The sequence below is a fragment of the Chlorocebus sabaeus genome, chromosome X (assembly GCF_047675955.1).
Source record: "Chlorocebus sabaeus isolate Y175 chromosome X, mChlSab1.0.hap1, whole genome shotgun sequence".
NCBI classification, from domain to species: domain Eukaryota; kingdom Metazoa; phylum Chordata; class Mammalia; order Primates; family Cercopithecidae; genus Chlorocebus; species Chlorocebus sabaeus.
In genome coordinates, this window is record NC_132933.1 from 75323288 (window position 1) to 75338705 (window position 15418).

Sequence of the window (15418 nt, forward strand, 5' to 3'; positions counted from 1 at the left end):
AGTTTTCTTACAAAAAAATTTTGTGTAAGAAAACTCCACATATTTATAACTAATTCAAAGTCTCGCTGTGTCACCCAAGCTGGAGTGCAGTGGTGTAATCTTGGCTCACTGCAACCTCTGCCTCCCAGTCTCAAGCGATTCTCATGCCTCAGTCTCCTGAGCAGCTGGGATTTTGGCATTTTAGGCATGTGCTACCATGCTCAGCTAATTTTTGTATTTTTAGTAGAGACTGGGTTTCGCCATGTTGGCCAGGCTGGTCTCGAACTCCTAGCCTCAAGTGATCCGCCCGCCTCAGCCTCCCAAAGTGCTGGGATTACAGGCATGAGCCACCACACCCGGCTGAATTTTGATGAGGTCCAGTATATAATTTTTTTCTCTTTTTTTGGATCCTGCTTTTGTTGTCAGGCCTAAGAACCGTTTGTGTACCCCTAGCTTCTGAATATTTTCTCCTATTTATTTTTGTAAAAGTTTTATAGTTTTACAGTTAAGTATATAATCTATTTTGTGTTAGTTTTTTTTTTTTTTTTCTTTTTTTTGAGATGAAGTTTCGCTCTTGTTGCCCAGGCTGGAGTGCAATGGCATAATCTCGGCTCACTGCAACCTCTGCCTCCCAGGTTCGAGCGATTCTCCTGCCTCAGCCTCCCAAGTAGCTGGGATTACAGGCATGTGCCACCACGCCTGGATAATTTTGTATTTTTAGTAGAGATGGAGTTTCTCCATGTTGGTCAGGCTGGTCTCGAACTCCCAACCTCAGGTTATCCACCCGCCTCAGCCTCCCAAAGTGCTGGGATTACAGGCGTGAGTCACTGTGCCCAGCCGAGTTAGTTTTTATATAAGGTGTGAAGTTCATATTTTTGGCTATGGATGACCAATTGCTTCTGCACCATTTGTTGAAAAGGCTATTCTTCCTCCACTGAGTTGTTTTTGCACCTTTGTGCAAAATCATTTGGCTACACTTGTATGGTTTTATTTCTGGGTTGTTTATTCTGTTGTTCTGTGATCCTATCCCTTCATCTGTATCACACTGTCCTGATTATTGTGGCTACATAGTAAACCTTAAAATTGAATAATGATTCCTCCCACTTTACTCTTCGTTTTCAAGATTTTCACTGTATTTTTTTTTTTGAGAGAAGTAAAATTGTGTATAAAACTGGCCATTGGTTTAACTCAACATTCTTTGGAATTTTTGGCAAATGAAAGGTTTTGTTATTTTTGTCTTATGTTATTAGTAAATAATAAATAATTCTGGCTGGGTGCAGTGGCTCATGACTATAATGCCAACACTTGGGAGGCCGAGGTGGGAGGATCATGTGAGCCCAGGAGTTCAACACTAGCCTGAGCAACATAGTGACACCCCCATCTCTACAAAAAATACAAAAATCAGCTGAGCATGGTGGAACATGTATGTATTCCAAGCACTTGGGAGGCTGAGTTGGGAGGATCCCTTGAGGCCAGGAGGTCAAGGCTGCAGTGAGCCCTGATTGTACCACTGCACTCCAGCCTGGATGACAGAGTGAGACAGTGTCATTCGTTCGTTCATTCATTCATTCATTCATAATTCATTACTTCAAAAGTATAATGTCTGACTAAATATTATGAAATAATGTATTTTAAGAATAATTATCCAGCCCAACTACCAAATTTTGATTTTATGTCTCACATTTTCTGTATACCTCAGCTTGTTAGTATTGGTTTTAAGTAAGTTGCCTAATTAAAAGAACTTAAATGCCAAGTTGAGTATATTAATAGCATGCTCACTTTGTCTTTTTTAGATGGTGTTATCTGAAAAGGTTAGTCAGCTGATGGAATGGACTAACAAAAGACCTGTAATAAGAATGAATGGAGACAAGTTCCGTCGCCTTGTGAAAGCCCCACCGAGAAATTACTCCGTTATTGTCATGTTCACTGCTCTCCAACTTCATAGACAGTGTGTCGTTTGCAAGTATGAACTTCAACTACACTTTAAAATTAAATAACTCATATAACGTCAACCATTTCTCAATCCCAGAAGAGCCAAATCAGTGCAGTAGGTAGTTAAATAATGTGTATACCTTACTCAGGATGTCTATGGTAGCAATACTACTGCTCTTTTATAGTCAATTCTTGATTATCCACATTAGTGGGGGAAGCATGGATAAATAATTGTGGTAGCCATCATAAAAGTAACTTAAAGATCAGTCATCTTATAAATTAGTATCAACTTGGCCGGGCATGGGGGCTCACGCCTGTAATCCCAACGCTTTGGGAGGTCGAGGCAGGTGGATCTTCTGAGGTCAGGAGTTCAAGACCAGCCCAGCCAACATGGTGAAACCCCGTCTCTACTAAAAAAAAAAAAAAAAAAAAAATTAGCTAGGCATTGTGGTGCCTGCCTGCAGTCCCAGATATTTGGGAGGCCGAGGCAGGATAATCGCTTGAACCTGGGAGGCAGAGGTTGCAGTGAGCCAGGGTCACGCCACTGCACTCCAACCTGGGCGACAGAGCGAGACTCTGTCTCAAAAAAAAAAAAAATCAGTATCAACTTATGTAACTGTATGCCAGTAACATTGATGTAGTATTTTATTATTATTTATAAGTGCTTTCAACTTCATACTCTTGTATTGTCAAAATCCCAAAAGGTAGGTAAAGCAAATATCCTACCATTTTTAGAAGAAACAGGCTCCAGAATTTTAACTGGTCTACCCAATGCCAATACTTGAGATGCTTACTAATGCAATAATGGTGGCTTCATCCAAGTTTGGAATTCAAGAAAACTGGTAATTTTCTTTTCTTTTCTTTTCTTTTTTTTTTTTTGAAACAAAGTCTTGCTCTGTCACCCAGGCTGGAGTGCAGTGGCGTGATCTTGACTCACTTCAATCTCCACCTCCCGGGTTCAAGCAATTCTCCTGCCTCAGCCTCCCAAGTAGCTGAGACTGCAAGTGCACATCACCACGTCAAGCTAATTTTTGTATTTTTAGTAGAGACAGGGTTTCACCGCGTTGGCCAGGATGGACTCGATCTTTTCACCTCATGATCCACCCACTTCGGCCTCCCAAAGTGCTGGGATTACAGGCGTGAGCCACCACACCCGGTTGGTAATTTTTTTTTTTTTTTAAAGATGCAGCTGGGTGTGGTAGCTCAGTCTGTAATCTCAGCACTTTGGGAGGCTGAGGCAGGAGGATCACCTGGGCCCAGGCATTGGAGACCAGACTGGGCAACATAGTGAAAATTTGTATCTATAAAAATAAACAAAATTAGCTGGGTGTGGTGTAGTCCCAGCTACTCCGGAGGCTGAGGTGGGAGGATCACTTGACCCTGGGAGGTCAAAAGTGCAGAAAGCTGTAATCATCCCACTGCACTCCAGCCTGGGTGACAGACCAAGACCCTGTCTCAAAAACAAGCAAACAAAAAAACAAAGATGCACGGGATCTCATGTGAAATCTGAAAAGGTTGAACTCCTAGAAGCAGAGTAGAATTGTGGTTTTCAGAGGCTTGGGAGAGGACGGTGGGGAAAGTGTACCAAGTTTTAGTTAGATGAGTGGAGTAAGTTCTGGTGATCTATTGCGCAGCATGGTGACCATAGTTAATGTATTGTAGATTTTGAAATTGCTAAAAACATTTTAAATATTCTCATCACCAAAAAATAATAAATAGGTAAGGTGATGGGTATATTAATTATTTTTTTAATCCCAAAGATCCATGATTTAGGGATGTTTCTAATTTCCCAATTGTTTTATAGTGATTGTAAACCTTGGAGATGGAGACTAGTCTTGCTTAAGTTTTCATCAAACAGTGGTTTCTTGATTTTATTTTATTGTTTCTTGATGATCTTAGGAGCAAAGATTGCTATTTCTTTTTAAATAAAAGCACCATGAACAATTCAAAATGGTGGATACTAAAAAATAAAATACCTTTTGCTTTTTAGTGTCTTTTTACTCCTATTTTTAGATCAGTGTATCTGATTTGGTAATTAACTTTAAATAAAATGACAAAGCTACTGTATGAATAATTGGTTTAGTAAAAACTTGGAGGTTCTCCAGATTCTGACAGCCTGAGAGTCATGCAAAGGAATAGACAGCTTGTTTCAGAATGGTGTGTTCTGCCACCCCAAGCCTTGATAACTTTTCTTTAACGATTTTCTCCCTGGAGCTAGGGTATAGTCAAGGTATTTGGTTCCATAGTGCCTATTTTGTGGAGTATATGCTGAATATAAATTAAAAATAAATAAAAGAAAAAGGAATCATAAGTAATAACTGAATAAACTTGAAATCTAGAATTACTTCTAGTTCCATCAGTTCACTCAGTAGGAATCAAGAGTATACAAAAATAGCAGGGAACAAACACAAACTCCTTCATAATTCTCTTAAATGCAAATTAATGGAATTCTTCCTAACCTAAGCTTTTACTGGCATCTTACTTTCTATAAGACCAAATTTAATATTAACTCAAAATTTTCTACACTCATTCAACAAATAAAAATTAAGCAACAGCAACATGAATAATACTGTATTTGTGGTGCTATTGGGATGAGAATTGTAAAATAGATACCCTACCCTTATCATCTGGTTAAGGAAATGAGTTACGCATATGAAAATTTAGATGGCAATATAAGGCAATTTGTGATTAAGTACCAGATCAACTGTACATATAATAAATACTGTAAAATTTCAGGAAAGAAAGTTAATAGGAGTGATTTGGATTGGCCTAATGGAGGAAATAAGATTTGTGTTAGGGCTAGACAAATGGATAAGATTTTGATACAGGCAGGATATTCTGGTTAGAAGCATGATGTACACAAGAGTACAGCGATAGGAGTAAATAAAATATTGGGATTAAAGGTTACTGTTTGATATTGATTAGTAGTAAGACTAGATAAAAACTAGATGTATTGTTTGAAGCTGTGTGATAAAGAACCTTCAATAACTAGTAAAGGAGGTTAGAGAATGTATTCTGAATGTAATAAGAAAACAACAGTGATTTCTGAGAAGTGTTTCTGGAAAGTAGTAATTTAGGAATATGGATGTATGTTGCAGTGTAAGGATTGGAGGAGGGCTGGGCATGGTGACTCACACCTGTAATCCCAGCACTTTGGGAAGCTGAGGCAAGCGGATCACCTGAGGTCAGGAGTTCGAGACCAGCCTGGCCAACATGGTGAAACCCTGTCTCTACTAAAAATCTAAAAATTAGCTGGGCATGGTGGTGGGTGCTGTAATCCCAGCTACTTAGGAGGCTGAGGCAGGAGAATTGCTTGAGACTGGGAGGCAGAGGTTGCAGTTAGCCAAGATGGCGCCACTGCACTCCAGCCTGGGCCACAGAGTGAGACTCCGTCTCAAAAAAAAAAAGGAAGGATTGGAGAAGGAGAAACCAGAGTCAATATTTTTAAATATCCTACTATTAGATAACAAAGATCTGACCTTAGATGATAGCAATAAAAATAGACAAGAGGGTATGGAGTGAAAATTTTATCACAAATAAGAATTGACAGATCATGAGAACTAAAAGCATATGGGAGATATGGAAAAATGCAAAGATGACTTGAGGTTTCAATAATTTCTTTTCTTTTTTTTTTTTTTAATTTCGTTTGAGATGGGGTCTCGCTCTGCCACCCAGGCTGGAGTGCAGTGGTGTGATCTCGGCTCACTGCAGTCTCTGCCTCCCAGGTTCAAGCGATGCTCCTGCCTCAGCCTCCCAAATAGGTGAGACTACAGGTGCCCCCCGCCATACTCTGTTAATTTTTTTTTATTTTTGGTAGAGATGGGGTTTCACCATATTGGCCAGGCTGGTCTCGAACTTCTGACCTTGTGATCCGCCCACCTCGGCCTCCTAACATGGTGGGATTACAGGCATGAGCCACCGCGCCTGGCCTAATTTTCATATTTTTAATAGAGACAGGGTTTTGCCATGTTGACCAGGCTTGTCTTGAACTCCTGACCTCAGGTGATCCACCCACCTCAGCCTCCCAAAGTGCTGGGATTACAGGTGTGAGCTGGCCTCAATTAATTTCAATTCCTAGACTCTTCTTATCTTTCATCCTAACAATTTATCTGATTGTGTTATTTACCAAGTAGCTTTTGCACTTTAGATTTTTAAAAATGGATTAATGTTGTATTTCTGCTTTCTTTAGGGAATACACTTCTGTCTTGTCTTTGAACTGTTAGAAGTAATTTAGGGTATTGAAAGTTACTGTAGAGATAATTAGCTATATATTTCCAGTGATTGTTGAAAGAGTTTTGGGATAAGAGACAGGCACAAAGTATGAGGCGGAGTCAGGTAATTACTACTTCTCATGAAATCCCTAACTTTGGATAAGGCTTCTCTTATGCCAAAACAAGGTTTGTCTTAACCCTGTCAGCAGAGTCTGACCTACTTGTCAGTGTTTTTTATTGTTTCTCCCTTTGGAAAAACTGCTATTGCTTGCTTGGACCTGTTTTACTGGTGATAAACGAGATTGCTTTCAAAAATTGTTTTATATGTTGTCTTCACAAATCTCATTGCATCCAGGCAAGCTGATGAAGAATTCCAGATCCTGGCAAACTCCTGGCGATACTCCAGTGCATTCACCAACAGGATATTTTTTGCCATGGTGGATTTTGATGAAGGCTCTGATGTATTTCAAATGGTAAGATCTTTGGTTTATTCTGCTATGTAAAAATAGGTAAAATATAGTGAAAGTGGAATACATTTTTTTCGGTGGCTATAAGACATTAAATGGGATTGCTCTTATGTAAGATCTAGAGTAGCAAACTAAAAGCTAAACTTGAGCTAACCATAAAATGTAGTTATCAATGCTAACCTACTAGAATATGGAAATTGGGTAGTATTTAGATAATATATATTTTTATTGTAGTAAAATATATAAAACAAACTTTATCATTTTAACCATTTTAAGTATATAATGTATTAAGGAATTTTTAAAATCACAACACGAGTCCCACCATTATGTAATATTGAAGTGTTTAGTATAGCTATCTATACTATAGATATCTTTATCCCCTTACCTCTTTTTAAAAATTTTTATTTTTATTTCAATAGTTTTGGGGCAACAGGTGGTTTTTTGTTACATGGATAAGTTCTTTAGTGGTGATTTCTGAGATTTTGGCATACCCATCCCCCGAGCAGTGTACAGTGTACCCAAATATGTAGTCTTTAATCCTTCATCCCTCTCTGACCCTTTCCCCACAAAGTTCCCAATGTCCATTATATCAGTCTTATGCCTTTGCATCCTCATAGTTTAGTTCCTACTCATAAGTGAGAACATAACAATACTTGGTTTTCCATTCCTAAGTTACTTCACTTAGAATAATGACCTCCTGCTCCATCCAAGTTGCTGCAAAATACATTATTTCATTCCTTCTTATGACTGAGTAGTATTCCATGATTTATGTATACCACATTTTCTTTATCCACTCATTGGTTGATGGACACTTAGGTTGGTTCCATATCTTTGCAATTGTGAATTGTGCTGCTATAAATATGCGAGTGTATGTGTCTTTTTCATATAATGACTTTTTTTCCTTTGGGTAGATACCCAGTAGTGGGATTGCTGGGTGAAATAGTAGTTCTATTTTGAGTTCTTTAAGGAATTTCCATACTGTTTTCCATAGTGGTTGTACTAGTTTACATTCCCACCAACAGTGTTAAAAGTATTCCCTTTTCACTACATCCACGCCAACATCTATTGTTTTTTGACTTTAATTATGGCCATTCTTGCAGGTGTAAAGTAGTATTTCACTTTTGATTTGCATTTCCCTGATAAGATGTTGGCCATTTGTATATCTTCTTTTGAGAAATGTCTATTTTTGTCCTTTACCCACTTTTTGATGGGATTGTATGTTTTCCTCTTGCTGATTTGTTTGAGTTCTTTGTAGATTCTGGATATTAGTCCTTTGTCAGATGCACAGTTTGCAAATATTTTCTCCCACTCTGTGGGTTGTTAGTTTACTCTGCAGATTATTCCTTTTGCTGTACAGAAGGTTTTTAGTTTAATTAGGTCCCATTTGTTCATTTTTGTTTTTGCTGCATTTGCTTTTGTGGTCTTAGCCATGAATTCTTTGCCTAAGCGAATGTCTAGAAGAGTTTTTCAGCTGGGCGTGGTGGGTCACGCCTGTAATCCCAGCACTTTGGGAGGCTGAGGTGGTCAGGTCAGGAGTTCAATACAAGCCTGGCCAACATGGTGAAACCCCGTCTCTACTAAAATACAAAAATTAGCCGGGTGTGGTGGCGGATGCCCGTAATCCCAGCTACTCGGGATGCTGAGGCATGAGAATCGCTTGAACCCAGGAGGTGGAGGTTACAGTGAGCCGAGATAGCCAGCCTGGGCGATAGAGTGAGACTCAGTCTCAAAAAAAAGAGTTTTTACAATGTTATCTTCTAGAATTTTTGTGGTTTCAGTTCTTAGATTTAAGTTTCTGGTCCATCATAAGTTGATTTTTTTTGTCCCCTTACCTCTAGTCTTAGTAGAAAAGTAGATCTTTTCTTGTTTGAAACTGAACCTGTTTCCTGGGCCCTGGATCACATACCCACCTGCTCTGTCAGTCATGACCCCTCACAACTATTTTTTGTTTTTGAGACAGAGTCTTGCTCTGTTGCCCAGGCTGGAGTGCAATGGCACAATCTCGGCTCACTGGCAGCCTCTGCCTTTTTGGGTTCAAGCAATTTTCCTGCCTCAGCCTCCCAAGTAGCTGGGATTACAGGTGCTTGCCACCATGCCTGGCTAGTTTTTTTTATTTTTCTTTTTAGTTTTAGTTTTTTTGAGATGGAGTCTCACTCTGTTGCCCAAACTAGAGTGCAGTGGCTCGATCTCAGCTCACTGCAACCTCTGCCTCCTGGATTCAGGTGATTCTTCTGCCTCAGCCTCCTGAATAGCTGGAATTACAGGTGCCCGCCACCATGCCTTGCTCAATTTTTTTTTTTTTCTGAGACAGAGTCTCGCTCTGTCACCCAGGCTGGAGTGCAGTGGCAACATCTCGGCTCACTGCAAGCTCCGCCTCCCAGGTTCACGCCATTCTCCTGGCTCAGCCTCCTGAGTAGCTGGGACTACAGGCGCCCGCCACCATGCCCGGCTAACTTTTTGTATTTTTAGTAGAGATGGGGTTTCACCGTGTTAGCCAGAATGGTCTCGATCTCTTGACCTCGTGATCCACCCGCCTCTGCCTCCCAAAGTGCTGGGATTACAGGCGTGAGCCACCGCTCCCGGCCATTTTTTGTATTTTGAGTAGAGATGGGATTTCGCCATGTTAGCCAGGCTGGTCTCGAACTCCTGACCTCAGGTGATCCACCCACCTTGGCCTCCCAAAGTGCTGGGATTACAGGCGTGAGCCACCGTACCTGGCCTATTTTTAACTACAGCCTCTCTACTAGTTCTTTCCCCTTGCATATAAATACTTAAGGACAGATTCAGTTTTGTCTTTGTTTATAAATATGTCTAATTCATGTATTTGAATACATTTTACTCAATTGTATAAAACATAAAAGGAAAAAGCTGGATATAACGCCTTGCTATACATCTTCACATGAATGACTTCCCAATCTAAAAATTTATTATGTCCCAAATTAGACTCCTTTCTCTTCCACTTTCACCCAAACTTCATCTTATGTTCTGTATCATTAATGACACTTCTTTTTTTTGTTTTTGAGACGGAGTCTCACTCTGTCCCCCAGGCTGGAGTTCAGTGACTCGATCTCCGCTCACTGCAAGCTCCGCCTCCCAGGTTCACACCATTCTCCTGCCTCAGCCTCCCAAGTAGCTGGGACTGCAGGCGCCCGCCATCAAGCCCGGCTAATTTTTTGTATTTTTTTTTAGTAGAGACGGGGTTTCACCGTGTTAGCCAGGATGGTCTCGATCTCTTGACCTCGTGATCTGCCTGCCTCGGCCTCCCAAAGTGTTGGGATTACAGGCGTGAGCCACTGCGCCCAGCCAATGACACTTCTTTGTCATCTTCATCTTCTTGTACAACATGTGTCATAGCCATACCCCCTTGACTTTCCAAGGCCCACATTCATCTCTCATTCAAGCTAATGCGGTAGCCTTTTAACTGGTCCACTTACCTTCCATTTAGCGCTCTCTCCATATTGCCTGCTATAACATTTCCTAGAGTTTTTTCTATGTGGTATTAATAAGAATTCTTGGAAAAAAATTAATTTGGGAAACCCTAGTTTAAACAAAATTAAGTTTCCTTTTTACTTCAGGTTTCAAAAACTGGGAAGGGTCTAAGTTCTTACCCTACTTGCAAGCTAACAACTTAGTCTGCCACAGTTTCATGGATGCTGGCAGAAAATATGACACTCCTGAGTCAGAGTCCAGCAAAGGACTTTTTGCTGTTTGTTTTTGAGATTGGGTCTTGCTATGTTGCCCAGGCTAGTTTTGAACTCCTGGTCTCAAGTAATCCTCCCACCTTAACCTCCTGAGTAGCTGGGATTACAGGCTTGTGCCACCATGCCTGGCTCAAGTTAAAGGACTTTACTACTCACAACAAGTAGCCAAAACGTCATAGATTCCCCAAGCCCCATTTCCCATAGGGCAGTCCAAAGAGGGCCAGTGGTCAGCTACTCGGAAGGCTGGGTCAGGAGGATTGCTTGAGATCAGGAATTTGAGGCTGCAGTGAGCTGTGATTGTGCCTCTGCACTCTAGCCTGAGCAGCAGAGCCAGACCTCAACTCTTAAAAAAACAATAACAAAGAGGGCCAGTGGACTGCATTATGGGAGAAGAATACCAAGCTCTGGGAACCCACATTTTCTGTAATGGATAGTAAGTGTGCCTCCCCTTTGCTATGGAGGGAGACTATGTAACTGCCCAAGGGGTTCACTTTGCTGCTGCCTGGACAGAGCCAATTCATCAAGACAGAGGAATTGCAATAGAGAAAGTAATTCATGCACAGCCAGCTTTGTGGGGGACCGGAGTTTTATGATTACTCAAATCAATCTCCCCGAGCATTCGGGGAGCAGGGTTTTTAAGGATAGCTTGGTGGGTGGGGGGAAGCCAGTGAGCCAGGAGTGCTGATTGCTCAGAGATTAAATCATAGGGAGTTAAAGCTGTCTTATTGTGCTGAGTCAGTTCCTGGGAGGGGGCCACAAGATCAGATGAGCCAGTTTATTGATCTGGGTGATGTCAGCTGATCCATCAAGTGCAGGGTCTGCAAAATATCTCAAGCGCTGATCTTAGGAGCAGTTTAGGGAGGGTCAGAATCTTGTAGCCTCTAGCTGCATGACTCCTAAACCATAATTTTTCATCTTGTGGCTAATGTTAGTCCTACAAAGGCAATCTAGTTCTCAGGCAAGAAGGAGGTCTGCTTTGGGAAAGGACTGTCACCGTCTTTGTTTAAACTATAAACTATAAATTTCTCCTAAAGTTAGTTCAGCCTATGACCAGGAATGAACAAGGACAGCCTGGAGGTTAGAACCAAGTTGGAGTCAGTTAAGTTAGATCTCTTTCCCTGTCTCAGTCATAATTTTGCAAAGACTGTTTCAACTATCTTCCAAAGATATACAAATATCCTTGAGAAGATTGTCCAGGACCAAGTCAGTTAGGGCCCTTGTCCACAAGATGTGCCGAAACTTGAGAAACTCGTGAAGAATTGTCTTCCAACACAGCTTTTGAGAGGTCAGAGACATTAACATGCTGATGCTGATACGTGTTATACTTTCCAATGGGGGCTCTAATATACAGAATTTCTCATATTGGACCACTTAATGGAGCATTTGGCTAGATTCCATGGAACATGTTTTTGAAAGGAGTAGTGTATAGACTGAAGCCAGAATTCCTTAGTCCTAACTTCATGTACTCTACTCTAGTCATACCTTTCCCATAATCATATTCTTTGATGCACTCTTTTTGTTGTTGTTGTTGAGATGGAGTCTTGCTGTCACCCAGGCTGGAGTGCGGTGGTGCGGTCTTGGCTCACTGCCAACCTCTGCCGCCGGGTTCAAGAGATTCTTGTGCCTCAGCCTCTGGACTATCTGGGATTACAGGCATACGCCACCACGCCTGGCTAATTTTTTTATTTTTAGTAGAGATGGGGGTTTCACCATGTTGGCCAGGCTGGTCTCGAACCCCTGACCTCGGGTGATCTGCCTGCCTCGGCCTCCCAAAGTGCTGGAATTACAGGCGTGAGACACCACGCCTGGCCTGATTCACTCTCGTATGTCAGCACTGTTGATTGTTGGTTTACAACAACGTGAAGCATCCTTTCTTCCCTGTCTGCTTTCTCGTCACTCTCAAAATTCTGCTTACATTTTAAGCCTTGTTTCAGATACTCCCTGTAAGCTTTCTCAACTTCTCCAAATAAAAAATGAGTCACTCCTTTTCTTGTATTGTTATACTACTTGCCTTAAATTTCTGTTATACATTTATCCACATTTTGTCTTACAGTAGAGTTAGCTCTGTAGTTGTTTGACAGTCTCCCTTAGAATATAGTTACTACTTAGTTAATGGCAGAGCCATATCCTATAGCTGTTGGTGCTAAGCACATAACAGGTATTCAGTAAATGTTGAAAAAAATGGCTTAATGTTTCCATTTTACAGTATATCATTCATTGTGCTATTCATATTCCAGTCTCACATAGCCGTTACCATAAATCAAAATCAGTGCATTTATAAAAATATTGTAACCTAAAAGGTTAGTGCATTTAGGATTTATTAGACCAAAGGAAACAATTTCTAGAGTTTAAGAAATTGAGGCCGGCCGTGGTGGCTCACACCTGTAATCCCAGCACTTTGGGAGGCCAAGGTGCGGGGATAACTTGAGCTCAAGAGTTCGACACCAGCCTGGCCAGCATGGTGAATTCCCGTCTCTACTAAAAATACAAAGATTAGCCAGGCATGGTGTTGGGCACCTTTAATCCCAGCTACTTGGGAGGCTGAGACAGGAGAATCGCTTTAACCCGGGAGACGGAGGTTGTAGTGAGCCAAGATCGTACCACTGCACTCCAGCCTGGGTGACAGAGCTAGACTTTATCTAAAAAAACAAAAAATGCTTTTTAATTCTCTACTATTTAGGCTGCGATTATTTTTGGAAATTACAATTTTTAATTTCATTTATTTTAGCAAGATAACATACTTTCTGTTAGTGATTTATAAAAACAGAAAACCCAATTTTTTTCGACCTTAGTTTTTTTACTGATAACATAATATTTGTACATATTTATGGGGTACATGTGATATTTTGTTACATTCATAGAATGATCAAGTCAGGATAGTTGGAGTATCCATCACCTTGAGTATTTATCATTTCTATATGTTGGGAACATTTCAAGTCCTCTCTTATAGCTGTTTTGTAATATAATACATTGTTGTTAATTACAGTCACCCTACTCTATCGAACATTAGATCTTCCTCCTTCTAACTGTATGATTGTACCCATTAACCAACCTCTCTTCATTGCCCGCTCCCGCACCCCTCTCCCCCCACACCCCCCCACCACAACACACACACATACACTCTTCCCAGCCTCTGGTATCTGCCATTCTACTCTGTACCTGCATGAGTTCAACTTTTTAGCTCCCACATATGAGAACATGCCATATTTGTCTTTCTGTGCCTGGCTTATTTCACAAAATAACCTCCAGTTCCATATTACTGCAAATAACATGATTTCATTCTTTTTTATGGTGGAGTATTCCACATGATTCCATTGTGTATATACACCACATTTTCTTTTTCTTTGAGATGGAGTCTTGCTCTGTTGCCCAGGCTAGAGTGCAGTGGCACGATCTTGGCTCACTGCAACCTCCCAGGTTCAAGGGATTCTCCTGCCTCAGTGTGTTGAATAGCTGGGATTACAGGCGTGCACCACCCTGCCGGCTAATTGGTTTGTATTTTTAGTAGAGATGGGGTTTCATCATGTTGGCCAGGCTGGTCTCCAACTCCTGAGCTCAACTGATCCACCTGCCGTGGCCTCCCAAAGTGCTAGGATTACAGGCGTGAGCCACTGTGCCTGGCCCAATACCACATTTTCTTGATCTGTTCGTCTGTTGATGGATGCTTAGGTTGATTCCATATCTTTGCTATTGTGCTGCAGTAAACATGGGGGTGCAAGTATCCCCTTGATATACTGATTTCCTTTCCTTTGGATACATATCCAGTAGTGGCATTGCTGGATCAAATGCTGGTTCTATTTTTAGTTTCTTGGGAAATCTTCATACTGTTTTTCATAATGGCTATACTAATTTAATTTCCCACCAACAGTGTATGAGTTCTCTTTTTTTTTTTTTTTTTTTTTTTTTTTTTTTTTTTTTTTTTTTTTTGAGATGGAGTCTCGCTCTGTTGCCCAGGCCGGAGTGCAGTTCTCAGCTCACTGCAACCCCCGCCTCCTGGGTTCAAGCGATTCTCCTGCTTCAGCCTCCCAAGCAGCTGGGATTACAGGCGCACACCACCACACCCAGCTAATTTTTGTATTTTTAGTGGAGATGGGGTTTCACCATGTTGACCAGGCTGATCTTGAACTCCTGACCTCAGGTGATCCACCCACCTCGGCCTTCCAAAGTGTTGGGATTACAGGAATGAGCCACCATGCCTGGCCATGAGTTCCCTTTTCTCCATATCCTTGCATCTGTTTTTGTTTGTTTGTTTAAGGTAAAGAAAGGCAGATTTATTAGAGAAAGTAGGAAAACACATTGCAAGGAGGCAACAGACAGGCGAGCAGAAAAGGAGCTTTTCTAATCATAATAATGATAATGATAGTGGCCATCCTAACTGGGAGAAGATGATATCTCACTGTGGTTTTGATTTGCGTTTCCCCGATGATTAGTGATGTTGAGCATTTTTTCATACACCTGTTGGCCATGTGTGTCTGCTTTTGAGAAATGGCTATTCATGTCCTTTGCCCACTTTTTAATGGGATTATTTGCTTTTTTACTGTTGAGTGATTTGAATTTTTTTTGTTTCTATTTTAGTTTTTAGAGTTGTTTTCATTTTAGAGTTGTTTGAATTTTTTGTATATTCTGGACATTAGTTCCTTGTTGAATGAATAGTTTGTAAATATTTTCTCCCATTCAACAGATTGTCTCTTCACTTTGTTGATTGTTTCCTTTGCTTTGCAGAAGCTTTTTAGCTTAATATAGACCGATTTGTCTATTTTTGTTTTTGTTACCTACAGTTTTGTACCTTGAATAGTTTTTAATATTAATTTCCATTACTCTATTTTAGAGCTAGATTTTAGAGCCAACGGTATAAGGATGGTAGTGTGTCCATCTGTGGAAGAGATTCAGATCTTTCTCTAAGTAATAGTGTCATATGCCACAGTATGCAAAAGCTAAGCATGTGTGAAAACTGATACCTACTAAAAATACTGTAACTTATTTTGGCTCATTAACCTCCAAGGAATTTCAAAGTCTACAAGGGGTTTTGGTGGGGTTTTTTGGTAATTTTTAGTAGTGGCAAAATATATATAATTAATTTATTATGTTTACCATTTTTTTAATGTACAGGTCAGTAGTGTTAGGTACA

General features: G+C 40.7%; 1 protein-coding gene across 2 annotated transcripts in view; it reads left to right on the forward strand.

Annotated features, from left to right (window-relative positions):
- MAGT1 (magnesium transporter 1) overlaps positions 1 to 15418 on the forward strand; it is a 52168-nt gene that overhangs the window by 7185 nt on the left and 29565 nt on the right. Inside the window, exons 2-3 of one of the 2 annotated variants that reach the window (XM_037989502.2) lie at positions 1773 to 1942; positions 6478 to 6595. In XM_037989502.2, coding sequence (XP_037845430.1) covers positions 1773 to 1942; positions 6478 to 6595 — 288 coding nt within the window. Of the gene's footprint in view, positions 1 to 1772; positions 1943 to 5585; positions 5673 to 6477; positions 6596 to 15418 lie in introns of those variants that run through there. The other variant, XM_073013557.1, reaches the window with a different exon arrangement.